The sequence below is a fragment of the Rhinoraja longicauda genome, chromosome 23 (assembly GCF_053455715.1).
Source record: "Rhinoraja longicauda isolate Sanriku21f chromosome 23, sRhiLon1.1, whole genome shotgun sequence".
NCBI lineage: Eukaryota > Metazoa > Chordata > Chondrichthyes > Rajiformes > Arhynchobatidae > Rhinoraja > Rhinoraja longicauda.
This window is the reverse complement of record NC_135975.1, coordinates 9,650,197-9,667,149: the sequence shown is the minus strand read 5'-3', so window position 1 is coordinate 9,667,149 and position 16,953 is coordinate 9,650,197. Positions and strand designations below refer to the sequence as shown.

Sequence of the window (16,953 nt, the reverse complement as noted above, 5' to 3'; positions counted from 1 at the left end):
CCTGGCCTCCGCAGCAAGTAGCTCATCATAGTGAGAGGATCGTTGATCATCATCTTGCCGATAACGGATAACTGTGGCAAGGCCTTTACTCACGAGGGCTTCCGCAATGTTACTGAAATAGAACAGAAACAGTTACTTACAAGCCATACATTTATGAGTGAAGAAAAAAAGGTTAAGTACAAGAAAGATAATATACTCATGACCTAATTACCCCATGGTTAATTTAGTTAGGATTCTGCAAATTCAAGTAAGTTATTTTCTAAATTTTCACATTTCTATAATCTATTACATCTTATCAGTTTTTCCTCAAAGGAAATTTTCTCAAATTAATGTTGTGGGTTCAACCGTGTCCCTGCAGTTAAACACTTATCCAGGTTGCTCACTCACTCCAGTCAAAGGTACCATTCTTCAAATAACATTTTAAATGAGGCAAGGTACCTACAAACTACTCAAAGGAATATGCAAGTTCAATCTATGCATATACAAATACTTGATCACTGAGGATAGGTATCAAAACACTACCTCTTCCCCACAGGGATTTTATATCAGAAGAGAACATTGTTCACCCCAAGCAGAACACAGAAGCTCGATTGTTGTCAAGTGAACCAAGGTAATAAGTTATATGCTTCAAACACAATGAGGGTTGGGAATTTGTAGCACAATTGAATAAATGTACTGCCAACTGAATTATCATGGTCTGGTTACTACTCTATTAAATTATTCTACAAGGCAGCACTTGCAAGCGAATCTGTGTATGCATGTTATGCACTATACAAACACGGGTTTGTATCTCCACTCTGCCATGGTGGGAAAGAATATATATTTCAGCCTATTGATAGGATAAGCAATGCCTTAGCTACCCTCAGAAGTTAATCTTCAGTCAATATCTACAAGGTGATAACATCAAACCCACAACTCTAATCAACGGATTCAATCAGAGCACAGACTGGGGTCAAAGAGGACCCTGTCATTATTCCAATATGTTTATGAGCATATGAACCTAGATAGATATATTCTTGATTAGTACAGGTGTCAGAGGTTATGGGGAGAAGGCAGGAGAATGGGGTTGGGAGAGAGAGATAGATCAGCCATGATTGAATGGCGGAGTAGACTTGATGGGCCGAATGGCCTAATTCTACTGCTAACACCTATGACCTTACGACCTTATAAACCTCCGTATGAATTACAGTAGGATAGGAGTAGCCCACTCAGTCCTTCAAGGAAACTTCACCCTTCAGTAAGATCACAACTGATCTGGGATGGAACCGCGAACGTCAAACCTCTTCACCGGGATCATATGCAAGCCTCATTGGCCACTTGAAACCCCATAGAAATGTAGTAAAAATAAATCACCCTCAATCACAAAGGACTGCATTAGTAGTAGTAAAGTCTAAAGTAAAGTTTAAAGTCTAAAGACAATAGACAATAGACAATAGACAATAGATGCAGGAGTATGCCATTCGGCCCTTCGAGCCAGCACCGCCATTCAATGTGATCATGGCTGATCATTCTCAATCAGTACCCCAATTCCTGCCTTCTCCCCGTACCCCCTGACTCCGCTATCCTTAAGAGCTCTATCTAGCTCTCTCTTGAATGCATTCAGAGAATTGGCCTCCACTGCCTTCTGAGGCAGAGAATTCCACAGATTCACAACTCTGTGACTGAAAAAGTTTTTCCTCATCTCCATTCTAAATGGCCTACCCCTTATTCTTAAACTGTGGCCCCTGGTTCTGGACTCCCCCAACATTGGGAACATGTTTCCTGCCTCTAACATATCCAACCCCTTAATAATCTTATATGTTTCAATAAGATCCCCTCTCATCCTTCTAAATTCCAGTGTATACAAGCCTAGTCGCTCCAGTCTTTCAACATACGACAGTCCTGCTATTCCGGGAATTAACCTAGTAAGCCTACGCTGCACGCCCTCAATAGCAAAAATATCCTTCCTCAAATTTGGAGACCAAAACTGCGCACAGTACTCCAGGTGCGGTCTCACTAGGTCCCTGTACAACTGCACAAGGACCTCTTTGCTCCTATACTCAACTCCTCTTGTTATGAAGGCCAACATTCCATTGGCTTTCTTCACTGCCTGCTGTACCTGCATGCTTCCTTTCAGTGACTGATGCACTAGGACACCCAGATCTCGTTGTACGTCCCCTTTTCCTAACTTGACACCATTCAGATAATAATGTGCCTTCCTACTAGTAGCAGCATGGTAATATCAGGATCTCCAAGTGAAGAAAGATTCCCCACGTCTCCCTTTAATCCTATCCATTTAAATCGACGATCCCTGGACATTGAATTGCCTATTTCCTGTCAGCTATCTAGGCCCTTTAACTTTATACGACTTAATGAGTTAGCCTCTTCGGGTGCAATGGCAAGATAGCATAAAAGCACACTGAAAAAGAGTTGGAAAAAAATTAGAGGCTGCATGATTACATAAAGAGATTTAAGTGAAGAAATATTCATAGAGTCAAGGCTGTAAATATATGTGTGGTTTACTGACAATCCTACCTGTCAGTCTTCAAAGCACCAAGCATGCACATTTTTTAATCTCTGTCTCAATTTTTGGAACACTACAAATGCTATGAACAGAAAAGATGCAACAACAAGGGAAAATATGAGAAAAAGGGAGAAAAAGAGGGAAAATATGAGGGGAAAAAAGAGAAAAATCATCACTCACGAATTTGTTTGGGTAACAGAATAATTGGGACCACAGCAAATTCAAAGGAGACACTCCTGGGTGAAATGTAGCACAAAAGGCCCCGAGCAACAAGAAAATCATCAGATGTAATCCAGGTTTTAAGCAATTTCATACAAAAAATATTGTATGCATTGCAATCCAGCTGCAAATATCCTATTTACATTCCACAACAAGAACAAAGCAGACATAAGAGACTGCAGATGCAGGAATCCTGAGCAAAAAAAACAAACTCCTGGAAGAACTCAGCATTCAGGCAGTCTGAAGAAGTGACCCAACCCAAAATGTAATTTGTCCATTCTCTCCACAGATGCTGCCTGACCCGCTGAGTTCTTCCAGTAGTTTACGTGGATTGTCCATGTAAATCCCTCTCTTTAGCAACAATACTTGGTAAACATCTACCAAGTAAAGTGCCGCATGATATGTCTATCCATTGCATTTGCAACCTGCATGGTGAAAGGTGCTCCTTGATTTGAAACTTACTGCCCCTGATTGTAAAGGAATACATGTGCAGGCCCACTGCCACACTCAGTGATAACAGCAAGTTTTAACTATCATTTTGAAGTGGTAGGGGATTTTGTCATTCATGCTGATACTTTATTCAAGCATGAAACAGAGTTAAAGCATGCCTACTTAGCACCAAACATGACTGTCGGTCAAAATACCTCTAATTTTCTCTTGCCAAGACTAGTAGTTAATTGGTGGAATACTGGAGAGCTTTCATGAGATTTCTGCTAGACAAATTAGCTTGTGCAGCAAAATTCTCAGACTAAAGAATTTGATCAGTTCTAAAGATTTTAAAGTATATTTTATTTTTTGACAAACAATGTACATGCCAATCAATTGAATCATGGACTGATTTTGGTTTTGACTCATATGATGAGTTTCAAAATCTACCAAAGATCGACACAATGCTGGAGTAACTCAGCGGGACAGGCAGCATCTCTGGAGAGAAGGAATGGGTGACGGTTCGGGTCGAGACTCTGAAGAAGGGTCTCGACCCGAAACGTCACCCATTCCTTCTCTCCAGAGATGCTGCCTGTCCCGCTGAGTTACTCCAGCATTGTGTCGATCTTCAGTTTAAACCGGAATCTGCAGTTCCTTCTTACACATTCAAAGTCTACCAGTTGTTCTTCTATTTAAAACCATTAAGATTCAAAATAAATCTAAAAACAAATTTACACCAGCATTGCATCATCTGCCTGTTGTTATACCCATCCCCTCCCTGCGTTCTGCAGAGACCGTTCCCTCCGTAACTCCCTGGTCCACTCGTCCCTTCCTACCCAAACCACCCCATCCCCGGGCACTTTCCCCTGCAACCGCACGAGATGCAACACCTGTCCCTTTATCTCCCCCCTCAACTCCATCCAAGGACCCAAACAGTCTTTCCAGGTGAGACAGAGGTTCACCTGCACCTCCTCCAACCTCATCTATTGCATCCGCTGCTCCAGATGCCAATTTATTTACATCGGCGAAACCAAGCGCAGGCTCGGCGATCGCTTCCCTCAACACCTGCGCTCGGTCCGCGTTGGCCAAACTGGTCTTCCAGTGGCCGAGCACTTCAACTCCCCCTCCCATTCCCAGTCTGACCTTTCTGTCATGGGCCTCCTCCAGTGCCATAGTGAGGCCCACCGGAAATTGGAGGAACAGCACCTCATATTTCGCCTGGGCAGCTTGCATAGTTCCTCTGTCCCTCTCTTCCCCTCCCCCTTCCCAGATCTACCTCTATCTTCCTGTCTCCACCTATATCCTTCCTTTATCCCGCCCCCCTGACATCAGTCTGAAGAAGGGTCTCGACCCGAAATGTCACCCATTCCTTCTCTCCTGAGATGCTGCCTGACCTGCTGAGTTACTCCAGCATTTTGTGAATAAATACTTTCGATTTGTACCAGCATCTGCAGTTATTGTCTTATACCATGATGGCTGCCTCGCCTACAGTCTATCTGTCCTTTTCGAACTCTTTTTGTTATTTTTGGTAAGTTTTAAAAGTCTGTGTAAATGTTCTCTGGTTTGTTTTATGTGTGGGGGGAGGGGGACGACTTTTTTTCCATCTCTTACCTTGCCGGAGATGCGATTGTTTTGCGGGTCGTATCTCCGGTCACTCTGAGGCCTAACATCGTGGAACTGGAAGCTTTGCCTGGGACAGACTTTGAGCCCCCACAGGGCTGTGACATACCATCTGAGCGTGCGATTCCTTGCCTGGATCGACGCTCCAACCGCGGCCTGAGGACTTTAACATCGCGGAGCTCGCAGTCTCGGGTTGAGACCGGTCGGGAGCTCTAAGCTGCACGAGGTTCGACTGGTCTCGACACCAGCGTGGGGGAACTGAGATCCCCTCCCCGATGCAGGAGCTGAATCGCCCCGACGAGGAAGGCCCGCCGCCGGTTACAGGAATCAAGATTGTCCCATCAACAGAAGGTTAGAGGCCCCCGACCACTTGAGGACAAAGAAGGGAGAGATTTAACTTTTTTTTCACCTTCCATCACAGTGAGGAATGTGATGGAGTCACTGTGGTGGATGTTGATGTTAAAATGTATTTGTGTGTTCTGGTGCTTTTTATTGTTCTGACTGTATAGCAAATGAAGTTCCTCGTATGTTGCAAAACATACTTGGCTAATAAAGTATTATTGTGATTATGATTGTGATTTGAGAAGAACTCTAGCAATTCACAAAATGGATACCACTCCAAAAAGGCAAACAGAGATCATAACCTTGCATCACTATTTCTTGAAGTCATAGCAAGAGATTACCGCAAAGTTCGTAGGAGTAAGCCAAACTTCCGTATCATGGAGTGCCAAACTGGATCACTATTGCCCAAGAGGACGAGCAATGCGGCCGCAAAAGGAAGACGACACCAAGAGATGAGGCCTTACTGATTCTGGAAAGTAAGAATGATCCAAGAAAAACAAGCAATGCTCTGAAGAAAGATTTGGAGGCAGTAGCCTCAATAAACTCAAGCACTGTGCGATGGATGATGCCTCCTTGAAGTCATTCATATAGCCAGATGGCCTGTGAGAAAGCAATTTATAACTGCTGCAATGAGATGAAACAATACCAGTGGGCCTGAAGAGATTGGACATTTGACCAGTGAGAAAATGTTACCATCAAACATCCTGAAAAGATTATGTTCTGGGGTTGTTTCAGCGACTACAGTGTTGGTCTGCTGCACCCAGTTGATAAAATGAGGTTGCCGCAATATATTAATGTATTGCAGAGAAGAGCGGTGCCGAAGATTGCAAAGACTTTTCCAGATGGATCTAGAATATTCAACTCACCAAAGATGGTGACTCAATTTTTCCAGCAAAAGAGGATACGGGTCTTGGACTGACCTGGTAACTTGCCTAGCCTGAATCCAATTGAGAATTTGTGATCACTTATCAAGCAAAGGCTGGAAAGAAAGGACTGTACCACGAGACAGAAGCTCATCAAGGCCACAATTCAGCTGGGGTATAGTGATGAAAAATTCTTCAACATGTACATTGATGTTATATCCAAGTGTATGTTTGACATAATTAATTTGCACAAGGATGTCTTGGACAAGAAACTCAACCCTGTGATTGAATCTAAGGCTTCCAATGTGAAGCAACCCATGTTCAGAGTTTATGCCATATTTGAAAGAAAAATTAAAATATCACAAACCTGAAGGTTTTGGTGACTGCAGATCTAAATTTTTGCATTATTCAATAACTTAAAATTTTAAGCAGCTTTTAAGTCTTTAATCTATTCAGTGCTTCCTAAAAAAACCAGGCAATAACTAGGTGCTTTGATGAGCATGAATATTCATTTTGATTTAAAGGATATGAGAAGCTTTTTTTCAGATTTTTGAAGATCAGAGTTTGGACCAGTGTTTATTTTGTGATGGCAGTATAGCGTACTGGCACCTCTGAAAAGTTAAACACCAGATTTTCACATCTTTAGAATTTCAAACTGAGCTTATACTTTTTAGTTATTAGTTTATTAAATTAGACATTGTTTGGTCACAAAATTAAAACAAAAGGGAGTGTATTGATGGGGGAAAAAATTGTTGATGTAGCTTAGTTTTTAATTGAAACATATACCAGCACCATTTTGTCCACACAAAAAGGCGTGGGTTTGGAGTAACTATTTTGCAAGCAATAAATCCCATGCTCATTCCATACACTAAAAATCAGATGCTAAAGCACCAGCTTTTCAGAAAGGGCAGCAAAATTCACCTTTTCTGCAGCTAGTGTAATAGAGGAACATTATTTGTTGTCGTTGATGGCGCATTTTTAAGATAAAGAACATCAATGTGTACCATCTCATTAAAGATGCATGCCCCTTTTATAACTGCAATGGATTTTTAAAAGCTTGACCTTAAATTTGGAAATTAGGACTTTAATCGTGATTTTTGTATTTATATCTAAAAGTATTTTATTATTTACATGTATTAAATGTTTATTATACAGAAATATTTTGAAGGTAAAAGGTTCTGGAGCACAAAATAAGAATGAAATAAAATTTGATCGTATTCCAATTAAATTGCACTTTCGAGACCAAAAGTTGATATTCAGTCAAATATTTCTAAAACACATTAAACAGCTTTGCAAAACACCAAAATAAAATCCTTAAACTGAGCCAAAACAAAAATTATGTCAGAAGCTTATATAGTTCCAGCAAAACCTAGCAGGCTTACACTGAACATCAAATTGCAAATGCTGTAAGCCTAGAAGAAAAACATTAAATCCCAGAAATACTTAATTGGTGGGGCAGCCTCTGTAGAGAGAGAAACACTCTCCCTCTACAGTTAACACTTTAGGTTGTTATAAGATATTGATCTGAAATATACAATGTTTCTCCACACACAAAAGTGTCAGTCTGACCTGTCTTGCATTTTCTACTCTTACCACACTTCAGTAATTCGCTTTGTAATTCGCTTTCCCATGTAACCCAGTTTACACTTGGCTTTGAAGCATTCTAGCCATGATCTTCTATTCTTCTACACTTTTCAATATACAGTGCCCTCCATAATGTTTGGGACAAAGACCCACCATTTATTTATTTGCCTCTGTACTCCACAATTTGAGATTTGTAATAGAAAAAAAATCACATGTGGTTAAAGTGCACATTGTCAGATTTTATTAAAGGGTATTTTTATACCTTTTGGTTCCACAGCACGACAATGATCCCAAACATACTGCTAAAGCAACAAAGGAGTTTTTCAAAGCTAAAAAATGGTCAATTCTTAAGTGGCCAAGTCAATCACCTGATCTGAACCCAATTGAGCATGCCTTTTATATGCTGAAGAGAAAACTGAAGGGGACTAGCCTCCAAAATGAGCATTAGCTAAAGATGGCTGCAATACAGGCCTGGCAGAGCATCATCAGAGAAGACACCCAGCAACTGGTGATGTCCAAGAATCACAGACTTCAAGCAGTCATCGCATGTAAAGGATATGCAACAAAATACTAAACATGACTACTTTCATTTACATGACATTGCTGTGTCCCAAACATTATGGTGCCCTGAAATGAAGGGACTATGTATAAACACTGCTGTAATTTCTACATGGTGAAACCAAAATGTATAAAAATGGCCTTTATTAAAATCTGGCAATGTGCTCTTTAACCACATGTGATTTTTTCTATTACAAATCTCAAATTGTGGAGCACAGAGGCAAATAAATAAATGATGGTTCTTTGTCCCAAACATTATGGAGACACTGTACTTAATGCAAAATTCCTTGCCTGGGTTTATGGTCTTCTCAGCACATACCATGATTCATTTTCTCCAGAATGAATTCCATTCGCCACTTTTTTGCAAATCAACTTAAACAAGTATAAAAACATACCAATGAACCACCCAGTAGCCAATGAATGGAAACGTCAATGCTGTCATAGAGACACGCAACACGATAACTGACCGTTTGGGAGCACCATGTCCATGGGAACTCATCTCTACTAACCCTTTTACCAGCACAAACTCCATAGCCTCAATGCTTTGGCAATTCCAAGGTTCATCCGGATGCCATTTGTTGTAGTATTTACTGTGGCATCTATCATCACCATATATTGTTTACTGGGTGCTTCATGCAAACAAGGAATTTCATTGCATCCTGGTGTAAATGACAAACTGATCTGAAACATAGTTCGTAAATAGTGTAAGAGTACCTATCTCCACCAATGTCCCAAGATTTCAAGACCAGGCAGTGCTTTCCAGATTGCCACCACCCCCTAACTCCTCACTTTAATCCTATACTCTATGGTTTTAGAGATCTGACTTCACTATCCACTCTATTGATACACTTCATGATGTTATATCACTCCATCAGGTCTCTCTCCCACCACTACCACTGCCTCCTCTGCTCCAGGAAAACCAAACAGACCCCATCCAACCTCTCCTCATACAGAAACTTCCCATTCCAGGCTACATCCTGGTAAATCTCCTCTGCACGCCCTCCAGTGCAATCACGCCCTCCCAAGAGTGTGGCGACAATGCCTCCAGATGTGGCATAGCCAATGTTTTATTAAGTTTCATGAACTTAAAGGGAACTTCAAGAGAACTTTAAGGAACTTAAAGAGATACTCAAGAGTCCAGAACTTGAGCAGCACAGATGTACTGAATTATTACAGTACTGAAAGAGATTAAAAGATAAAGAAGAAAGAGGGTTTGAAAACAAAAGGATGAGGCTTTTAAAATCAAGCCGCTGCTGAAGGGTGACAGGTAAACAGGTGATCCGGGTGTTACAGCAATTGGGTGATGGAAATCCGTCCTCCCAGAATTCATAAATATCACTGACAACAATTCTCAGTTTCAGAATTATTTAAAAATACTCATGAAATTGATGTGCAATACAGTAAATAAACATTTTTTTCACTTTGTACTTTCTAGCACGCACAGACGACATAGCTTATTTTTATGGACAACTGCGATGCAGATCATTTTCTGGGAAAGCAAACCACCCTGCACTCCCTGCCCTTACTGCAGAGGTCACCTTATGATGCAAGTTTCGATCAGGCTGCAGAGTATTGACTAATGTTGTGAGCCTGTAGAGGGATGAGGGATGTGTTTTTAATTTTTAATTAAAAAATGATACAATAAATCATAAAGGATGTGACCTGTAATAAGTGCCATAATTGGTGAAACTGGATTGTAAGACCTCAGAAAGTAAGCTTTAAAATCAAAGTATAAAACATGAATAGAGAAACTTATATTCTTTGTATTTCAACAAATATGGTGTGGTTCTTTGTGCACTGTCACTCAGAACCTTCAGCTTCATCTTGTATACCTTTTTTCTGCAGATATTATAAAATCTTTTTTTTTTTTTGGAACAGAATTCAGAAGAGACAACCATCTTAAATAATAAGGGAAAATTGGGCTGAGGCATGAACAAACAAGGGTCTAAAGCTCAGCAGGCTTTCATCATTACTACAACAAAATTACTGTAATTGGACTTCTGCTCTGCAATTGCCCACAGATGCTGTACAGACTTAAAACATACACAACAGCAGATGTTACAAAACATTCTGTTCTCTCTCCCTCCCTCTATTACTTCATCCTTCTCCAACATCACTTAAAGAACCACATGGCCACCAAATTTCATCTTGCGTACTTGTATGAAACATCTTGAATGCAGAAAAGGCAAGTGTTTTAAAAACCTTTTAAACTGTAAATCTTGTACCACTTAGAGCTCTTGCAGTAACCTATCAATATCTCGCAACCTTTCAATACCTCACTGCACTCAGACCTCATCGTCCTTCCATTAGATCGCATCCATCAGTGCACACATTTCAAGAATTAAACGAATTAGCAGAATGATTGTTTAACATCATGCAAAATAAATGGTTATTATTTTTGGCAATTAAAGTGGTGATTGTTTGCTAAACCAGCAATAATCATGATATAAGCTATTAAGAACTTTCAGAGGTTGAGTCGTGCACAACAGACCATGAGCATGTATCTAACACGACATCTTATATACAGAATTGGCTTAATGGAAGGAAGCGGAGATGGTGGAAGGACGATTTTAGAGACTGGAGGCCTATGATTAGTAGTGTGCCTCAGGGACTGGTGTTGGGCCCATTTGTGGCTAAAATGAACAATTAAGAGAGAATGTACAAGCAATGGATCGATTGGCCAGGTGGGCAGAGGAATGGTTGATGGAATTTAATACAGAGAAGTGTGAGGTGTTGCAATTTGGGACATCGAACAAGGGAAGGACCTACACAGTAAATGGTAGGCCTCTGTGTAGTGTTGTGGAGCAGAGGGATCTACGAGTACAGGTGCATGGTTCCTTGAAGTTCAAGACGAGGTAGATAAGGTGGTCAAAAAGGCTTTTGGCATTTTGGCCTTCATCAGTCAGAGTATTGAGTATAGAAGTTGGGAGGTCATGTTGCAGTTGTATAAGACGTTAGTGAGACCGCATTTAGAATATTGTGTTCAGTTCTGGGCACCATGTAAAAGGAAAGATATTGTCAAAGGTAGACACAAACTGCTGGAGTAACTCAGCGGGCCAGGCAGCATCCCTGGAGAGAAGGAATGGGTGACGTTTCGGGTCGAGACCATTCTTCAGAGTGATGTCAGGGGAGTGGGCAGGACAGAGATAGAATGTAGTCGGAAGACAGTAACACTGGTGGGAGAACTGGGAAGGGGGAGGGGATGGAGAGCGAGGGAAAGCAAAGGCTATTTGAAATTACGAGAAGTCAATGTTCATACCAGTGGGGTGTAAGCTACCCAAGCGAAATACGAGGTGCTGTTCCTCCAATTTGTGCTGGGCCTCACGCTGACAATGGAGGCTGCCAGGACAGAAAGCTCAGATTGGGAACGGGAGGGGGAGTTAAAGTGCTGAGCAACCGGGAGATCAGGTAGGTTAAGGCGGACTAAGTGGAGATGTGAAGCGAAACGATCGCCGAGCCTGCGCTTGGTCTCGCCGATGTACAGAAGTTGAGACCTGGAACAGCAGTGGATGAAGTTGGAGGAGGTGCAAGTGAACATATGCCTTACCTGAAAAAACTATCAGGGTCCTTGGATGGAGTCGAGGGGGGAGGTAAAGGGACAAGTGTTGCATCTGTTTGTTGTTGCAGGTGTTGCAGGGGAAAGTACCTGGGGAGGGGGTGGTTTGGGTGGGAAGGGACAAGTTGTCCAGGGAGTTGCAGAGGAAATGGTCTCTGCGGAAAGCAGAAAGGGGTGAAGATGGGAAGATGTGGCCAGTAGTGGATCCCGTTAGAGGTGGCGAAAGTGTTGGAGGATTATATGCTGTATGTGACAACTGATGGGGTGGAAGGTGAGGACAAGGGGGACCCTGTCCTTGTGGTGAATGGAGGGAGGGAAAGCAAGAGCGGAGCTGCAGGATATCGAGTAGACCCTAGTGAGAGCCTCGTCTATAATGGAAGAGGGGAACCCCCGCTTCCTAAAAAATGAGGACATCTCCGATGACCTAGTATGGAAAACCTCATCCTGGACGCAGATGCGGCGTAGATGGAGGAATTAGGAGTAGGGGATAGAGTCTTTACAGGAAGCAGTATAGTCTAGATAGCTATGACAGTCAGTAGATGTGTATAGATGTTGGTCAATAGTCTGTCTCCTATGATGGAGACGGCGAGATACAGAAACGGTAGGGAAAAGATGGAGATGGTCCAAGTGAATTTGAGTGCAGGATGGAAATTAGTCATGAAGTTGATAAAGTCAGCGAGTTCTGCATGGGTGCAGGAGGCAGCACCGATGCAGTCGTCAATGTAGCGGAGGTAGAGCTCGGGGATAGGGCCAATGTACACCTGGAGCAGTGATTGTCCAACGTACAAGATAATTATAACATATTACAACATATAAGATAATTAGGGGATTGGACACATTAGAGGCAGGAAACATGTTCCCAATGTTGGGGGAGTCCAGAACAAGGGGCCACAGTTTAAGAATAAGGGGTAGGCCATTTAGAACGGAGATGAGGAAGAACTTTTTCAGTCAGAGAGTGGTGAAGGTGTGGAATTCTCTGCCTCAGAAGGCAGTGGAGGCCAGTTCGTTGGATGCTTTCAAGAGAGAGCTGGATAGAGCTTTTAAGGATAGCGGAGTGAAGGGGTATGTGGAGAAGGCAGGAACGGGGTACTGATTGAGAGTGATCAGCAGATGATACTAAGCTGGGGGGTAGTGTGAATTGTGAGGAAGATGCAATAAGGCTGCAGGGTGACTTGGACAGGTTGTGTGAGTGGGCGGATACATGGCAGATGCAGTTTAATGTAGATAAGTGTGAGGTTATTCACTTTGGAAGTAAGAATAGAAAGGCAGATTATTATCTGAATGGTGTCAAGTTAGGAGGAGGGGGAGTTCAACGAGATCTGGGTGTCCTAGTGCATCAGTCAATGAAAGGAAGCATGCAGGTACAGCAGGCAGTGAAGAAAGCCAATGGAATGTTGGCCTTCATAACAAGAGGAGTTGAGTATAGGAGCAAAGAGGTCCTTCTACAGTTGTACCGGACCCTGGTGAGACCGCACCTGGAGTACTGTGTGCAGTTTTGGTCTCCAAATTTGAGGAAGGATATTCTTGCTATGGAGGGCGTGCAGCGTAGGTTCACTAGGTTAATTCCCGGAATGGCGGGACTGTCGTATGTTGAAAGGCTGGAGCGATTGGGCTTGTATACACTGGAATTTAGAAGGATGAGGGGGGATCTTATTGAAACATATAAGATAATTAGGGGATTGGACACATTAGAGGCAGGAAACATGTTCCCAATGTTGGGGGAGTCCAGAACAAGGGGCCACAGTTTAAGAATAAGGGGTAGGCCATTTAGAACGGAGATGAGGAAGAACTTTTTCAGTCAGAGAGTGGTGAAGGTGTGGAATTCTCTGCCTCAGAAGGCAGTGGAGGCCAGTTCGTTGGATGCTTTCAAGAGAGAGCTGGGTAGAGCTCTTAAGGATAGCGGAGTGAGGGGAGGGGGTATGGGGAGAAGGCAGGAACGGGGTACTGATTGAGAGTGATCAGCCATGATCGCATTGAATGGCGGTGCTGGCTCGAAGGGCTGAATGGCCTACTCCTGCACCTATTGTCTATTGTCTATTGTACCCTACAAAGAGGAAGGCATAGCTGGGGCCCATGCGAGTGCCCATAGCAACGCCTTGGATTTGGAGGAAGTGGGAGATATCAAAGGAGAAGCTGTTGAGGGATATTGTCAAGCTTGAAAAGGTTCAGAAAAGATTTATGAGAATGTTGCCAGGACTAGAGAGTGTGAGCTTTTGGGAGAGGTTGAGTAGGCTGGGTATCTATTCCATGGAGTGCAGGAGGATGAGGAGGAATCTTATAGAGGTATACAAAATCATGAGAGGAATAGATCAGGTAGATGCACAGAGTTCCTTGCCCAGAGTAGGGGAATCGAGGACCAGAGGACATAGGTTCAAGGTGAAGGGAAAAGATTTAATAGGAATCCGAGGGGTAACTTTTTCACACAAAGGGTGGTGGGTGTACGGAACAAGCTGCCAGATGAGGTAGTTGAGGCTGGGACTATCCCATCGTTTAAGAGGCAGTTAGACAGGTACATGGATAGGACAAGTTTGGAGGGATATGGACCAAGTGCAGGCAAGTGGGACGAGTGTAGCTGGGACATTGTTGGTCGTTATGGACAAGTTGGGCCGAAGGGCCTGTTTCCACACTGTATCATTCTATGACTTAATGAATGATTAGTAAGTTTACATTTGCCACTAAAGTAGGTGGTTTCGCAGATAGTGAAAATTGTTATCAAAAATTGCAGAAGTCTTTTGATCAGCTGGGAAGATGGGCAGAAGAATGGCTTTTGGAATTTTATCCAGATAAGTGTGAGGAATTGTATTTTGGAAAGTCAAAAAGGGGCTGTGAAAGGCAAGGTCCTTGGGAGTTCGAAAAGTACAAGTATATAGTTCCCCGAAAGTGGTATCACAGGAGGTTCAAGGCATTCATAACCAAAGGCACAAATACAAAGGCATTGAGCCTTTGCTCGTCAATGTTATCACTTTAGGTGGTAGTCCCTCATGAAAAAGTTAATTTAAATCAAAATGGACGTAACCTGTAATAAATAGCATAATTGGTGAATCTGGATTGCAAGACCTCATAAAGTAAGCACCTAGTTCATGACCCAATGTATTTTGTAATTTTATTAAATGTTATCATTTTATAAATTTAATAATTTTGCAATACAAATTGGGATCAGATTAGCATTTATACGAAAAAAAGAAAGTACAAAAAGTTCTTTATGCATTTCAAAGGTAAAGATTAAAAACCAATTTTGGCATAAACAAAGTAGAAGCAACCAATAAATAATTTATTCAAAAGGAGAAAACTGCAAAGGAGAAGGCCTGTATTCCTGGGCAAATTTACATAATTAACACAATATCTTCCACAGATCTCACCATAAAAGTGACCATTTCAGCATTCCCCTCAGTCAATCTCACTAATTATTTTCAAATTGAGTAATATTGCTAGCTCCTTCCTAAGTGTGAAATCAATTCATCAAATTGCTTGGCAGACACTGTCGAGTGAATAACCTTCTTTCTGCTGTGATAAAGCTGTGTGAGATTTTATTGGTCAGAAACCAACATCATAAAACCGATCTATAATGAGGCAGAACACTGCGAATCACTAAGATTATCTAATACCACATGCTGTTTTGCTCTCCATTTCACTCTTAGATGCACACAAACAAATGGATATCAATTCCACCCCCAAATGCTGTACACCTCTTGGTAGACATAAATATGCTCTTTTAACATTGCAGCATTCTCATCATTTGCTTGTTCGACACACTTCACAGCAGTTATCTATTCAGTGTAGGAGTATTATTTTTCGGGCGCAATCAGTTCTTGGAAGAGGTCCAGTTTGGAACCTCAGCATTGTCTGCCAAGAAAAGTAATTATTTTCTGAAGCAGGTACAATTTCTGTTGTTTCTTTGATCTGAGTGTGAAGCTTGAATAAAATTAATTGTTGTGGCTGTTCAATGGTGTCCATTTCTTTTGCAGCAGTAAACAAGATCTATATGCACATTGTAATTAAAACATGTCAGACAGAATCACAATACCAAACCCCACAAAATCCCCACCCTTTCCACTGACATTTTTACACAATTTAGGCCTTTATAAACGACTAAACCATCAAAAGCCTCCCTCTAAAGAACATCCCTGCTCCACACCCATTTAAATCAACCCAATACTTTTATGCTTAAGATAGACACAAAATGTTGGAGTAACTCAGCAGGACAGGCAGCATCTCTGGATAGAAGGAATGGGTCACGTTCTGGGTCGAGACCCCAAAGGCTCTTTGAACTTTAGTGTGTCCTTCATTACTTATGCAACTCTGAAAGCCTGTGTACCATAGACCAGAGTCCAGTTTGATTTATTGCTCTGCAGAACAGTTACACGCTTTTCAGTTCAACCCCTGAACACAATACCCGCTAACTGAATGTTGTTAAAATCTATTACCTACAATACCCTCACAGTACTATGCTGAAATGTAATCTTCGATTCAGACAGCAGTGAATTCGTTCTGCCAATTAATCTTCAGACTCAAAAACTATTCTTCCGCTGGAATCTAAACTTGTTGTGCAGATGAGGCCCTGGAGACAAACATTAAGACAATATTCTGTTCTTGATCCATGATTTGGGATTGTTAAATCTGGCCTCTTAAATTCAAGACTCACTGGTTTCAGTCATAATCAGACAAGAGGTTTATGACATAAGCAAACTTCTGAGGTTGCTTTCAAGCTTCTTTTCATTGAGCATTCACAACTGGCCCAGTTTGTCACATGCCAAGTAAATGCCCACATCTTAATTCCTCTGGAAAATTGCATCCAGCAACTCGTGGCCTTTTGTAGTCTTGTAAATAACTCAATCTTTATAAAACTCACCAAGCTTGAAAGCAAATACGCTCAGTTCCTGACAACCTAATAGAATATTTAAAGCACACAATCAGTATCTGAAATGGAATGATGCGATGTGCTCATGTTTCAAAGATTAATAATCCACTGGGACTATTTTACACCTAAAACAAAAATCAACTTTCTATTTCAGGTCTTGACAGCTAGCTTATCAATGATGACAATGTGTACCTCATTAGCAAGATATAAATAGAAAAAAATCAGTGCTTCAGAGCCATGAACTCTCCTCTTTTTTATTCGGAAAGCTATTTTCTATTTTTTGTCTGGTACAAATAGGTACCTAAAGCATCCCTCAATTTTTTTCATGAACTCAAAAGGGTGACAGCCAAACCTAAATGATATATCAAACTTGAACAAAACAATGAATCCCAGTTAATATGAAAATAAAACACGCAGAAGAATA

The 16,953-nt window shown here is 41.6% G+C and overlaps 1 protein-coding gene across 1 annotated transcript in view; it reads right to left on the bottom strand.

The window, feature by feature from the left end:
* The window catches only part of snd1 (staphylococcal nuclease and tudor domain containing 1), a 734,850-nt gene that overhangs the window by 541,654 nt on the left and 176,243 nt on the right, over nucleotides 1-16,953 (bottom strand). Inside the window, exon 13 of the mRNA XM_078419593.1 lies at nucleotides 2-112. Within this exon, the coding sequence (XP_078275719.1) occupies nucleotides 2-112 (111 nt within the window). The remainder of the gene's footprint in view (nucleotide 1; nucleotides 113-16,953) is intronic.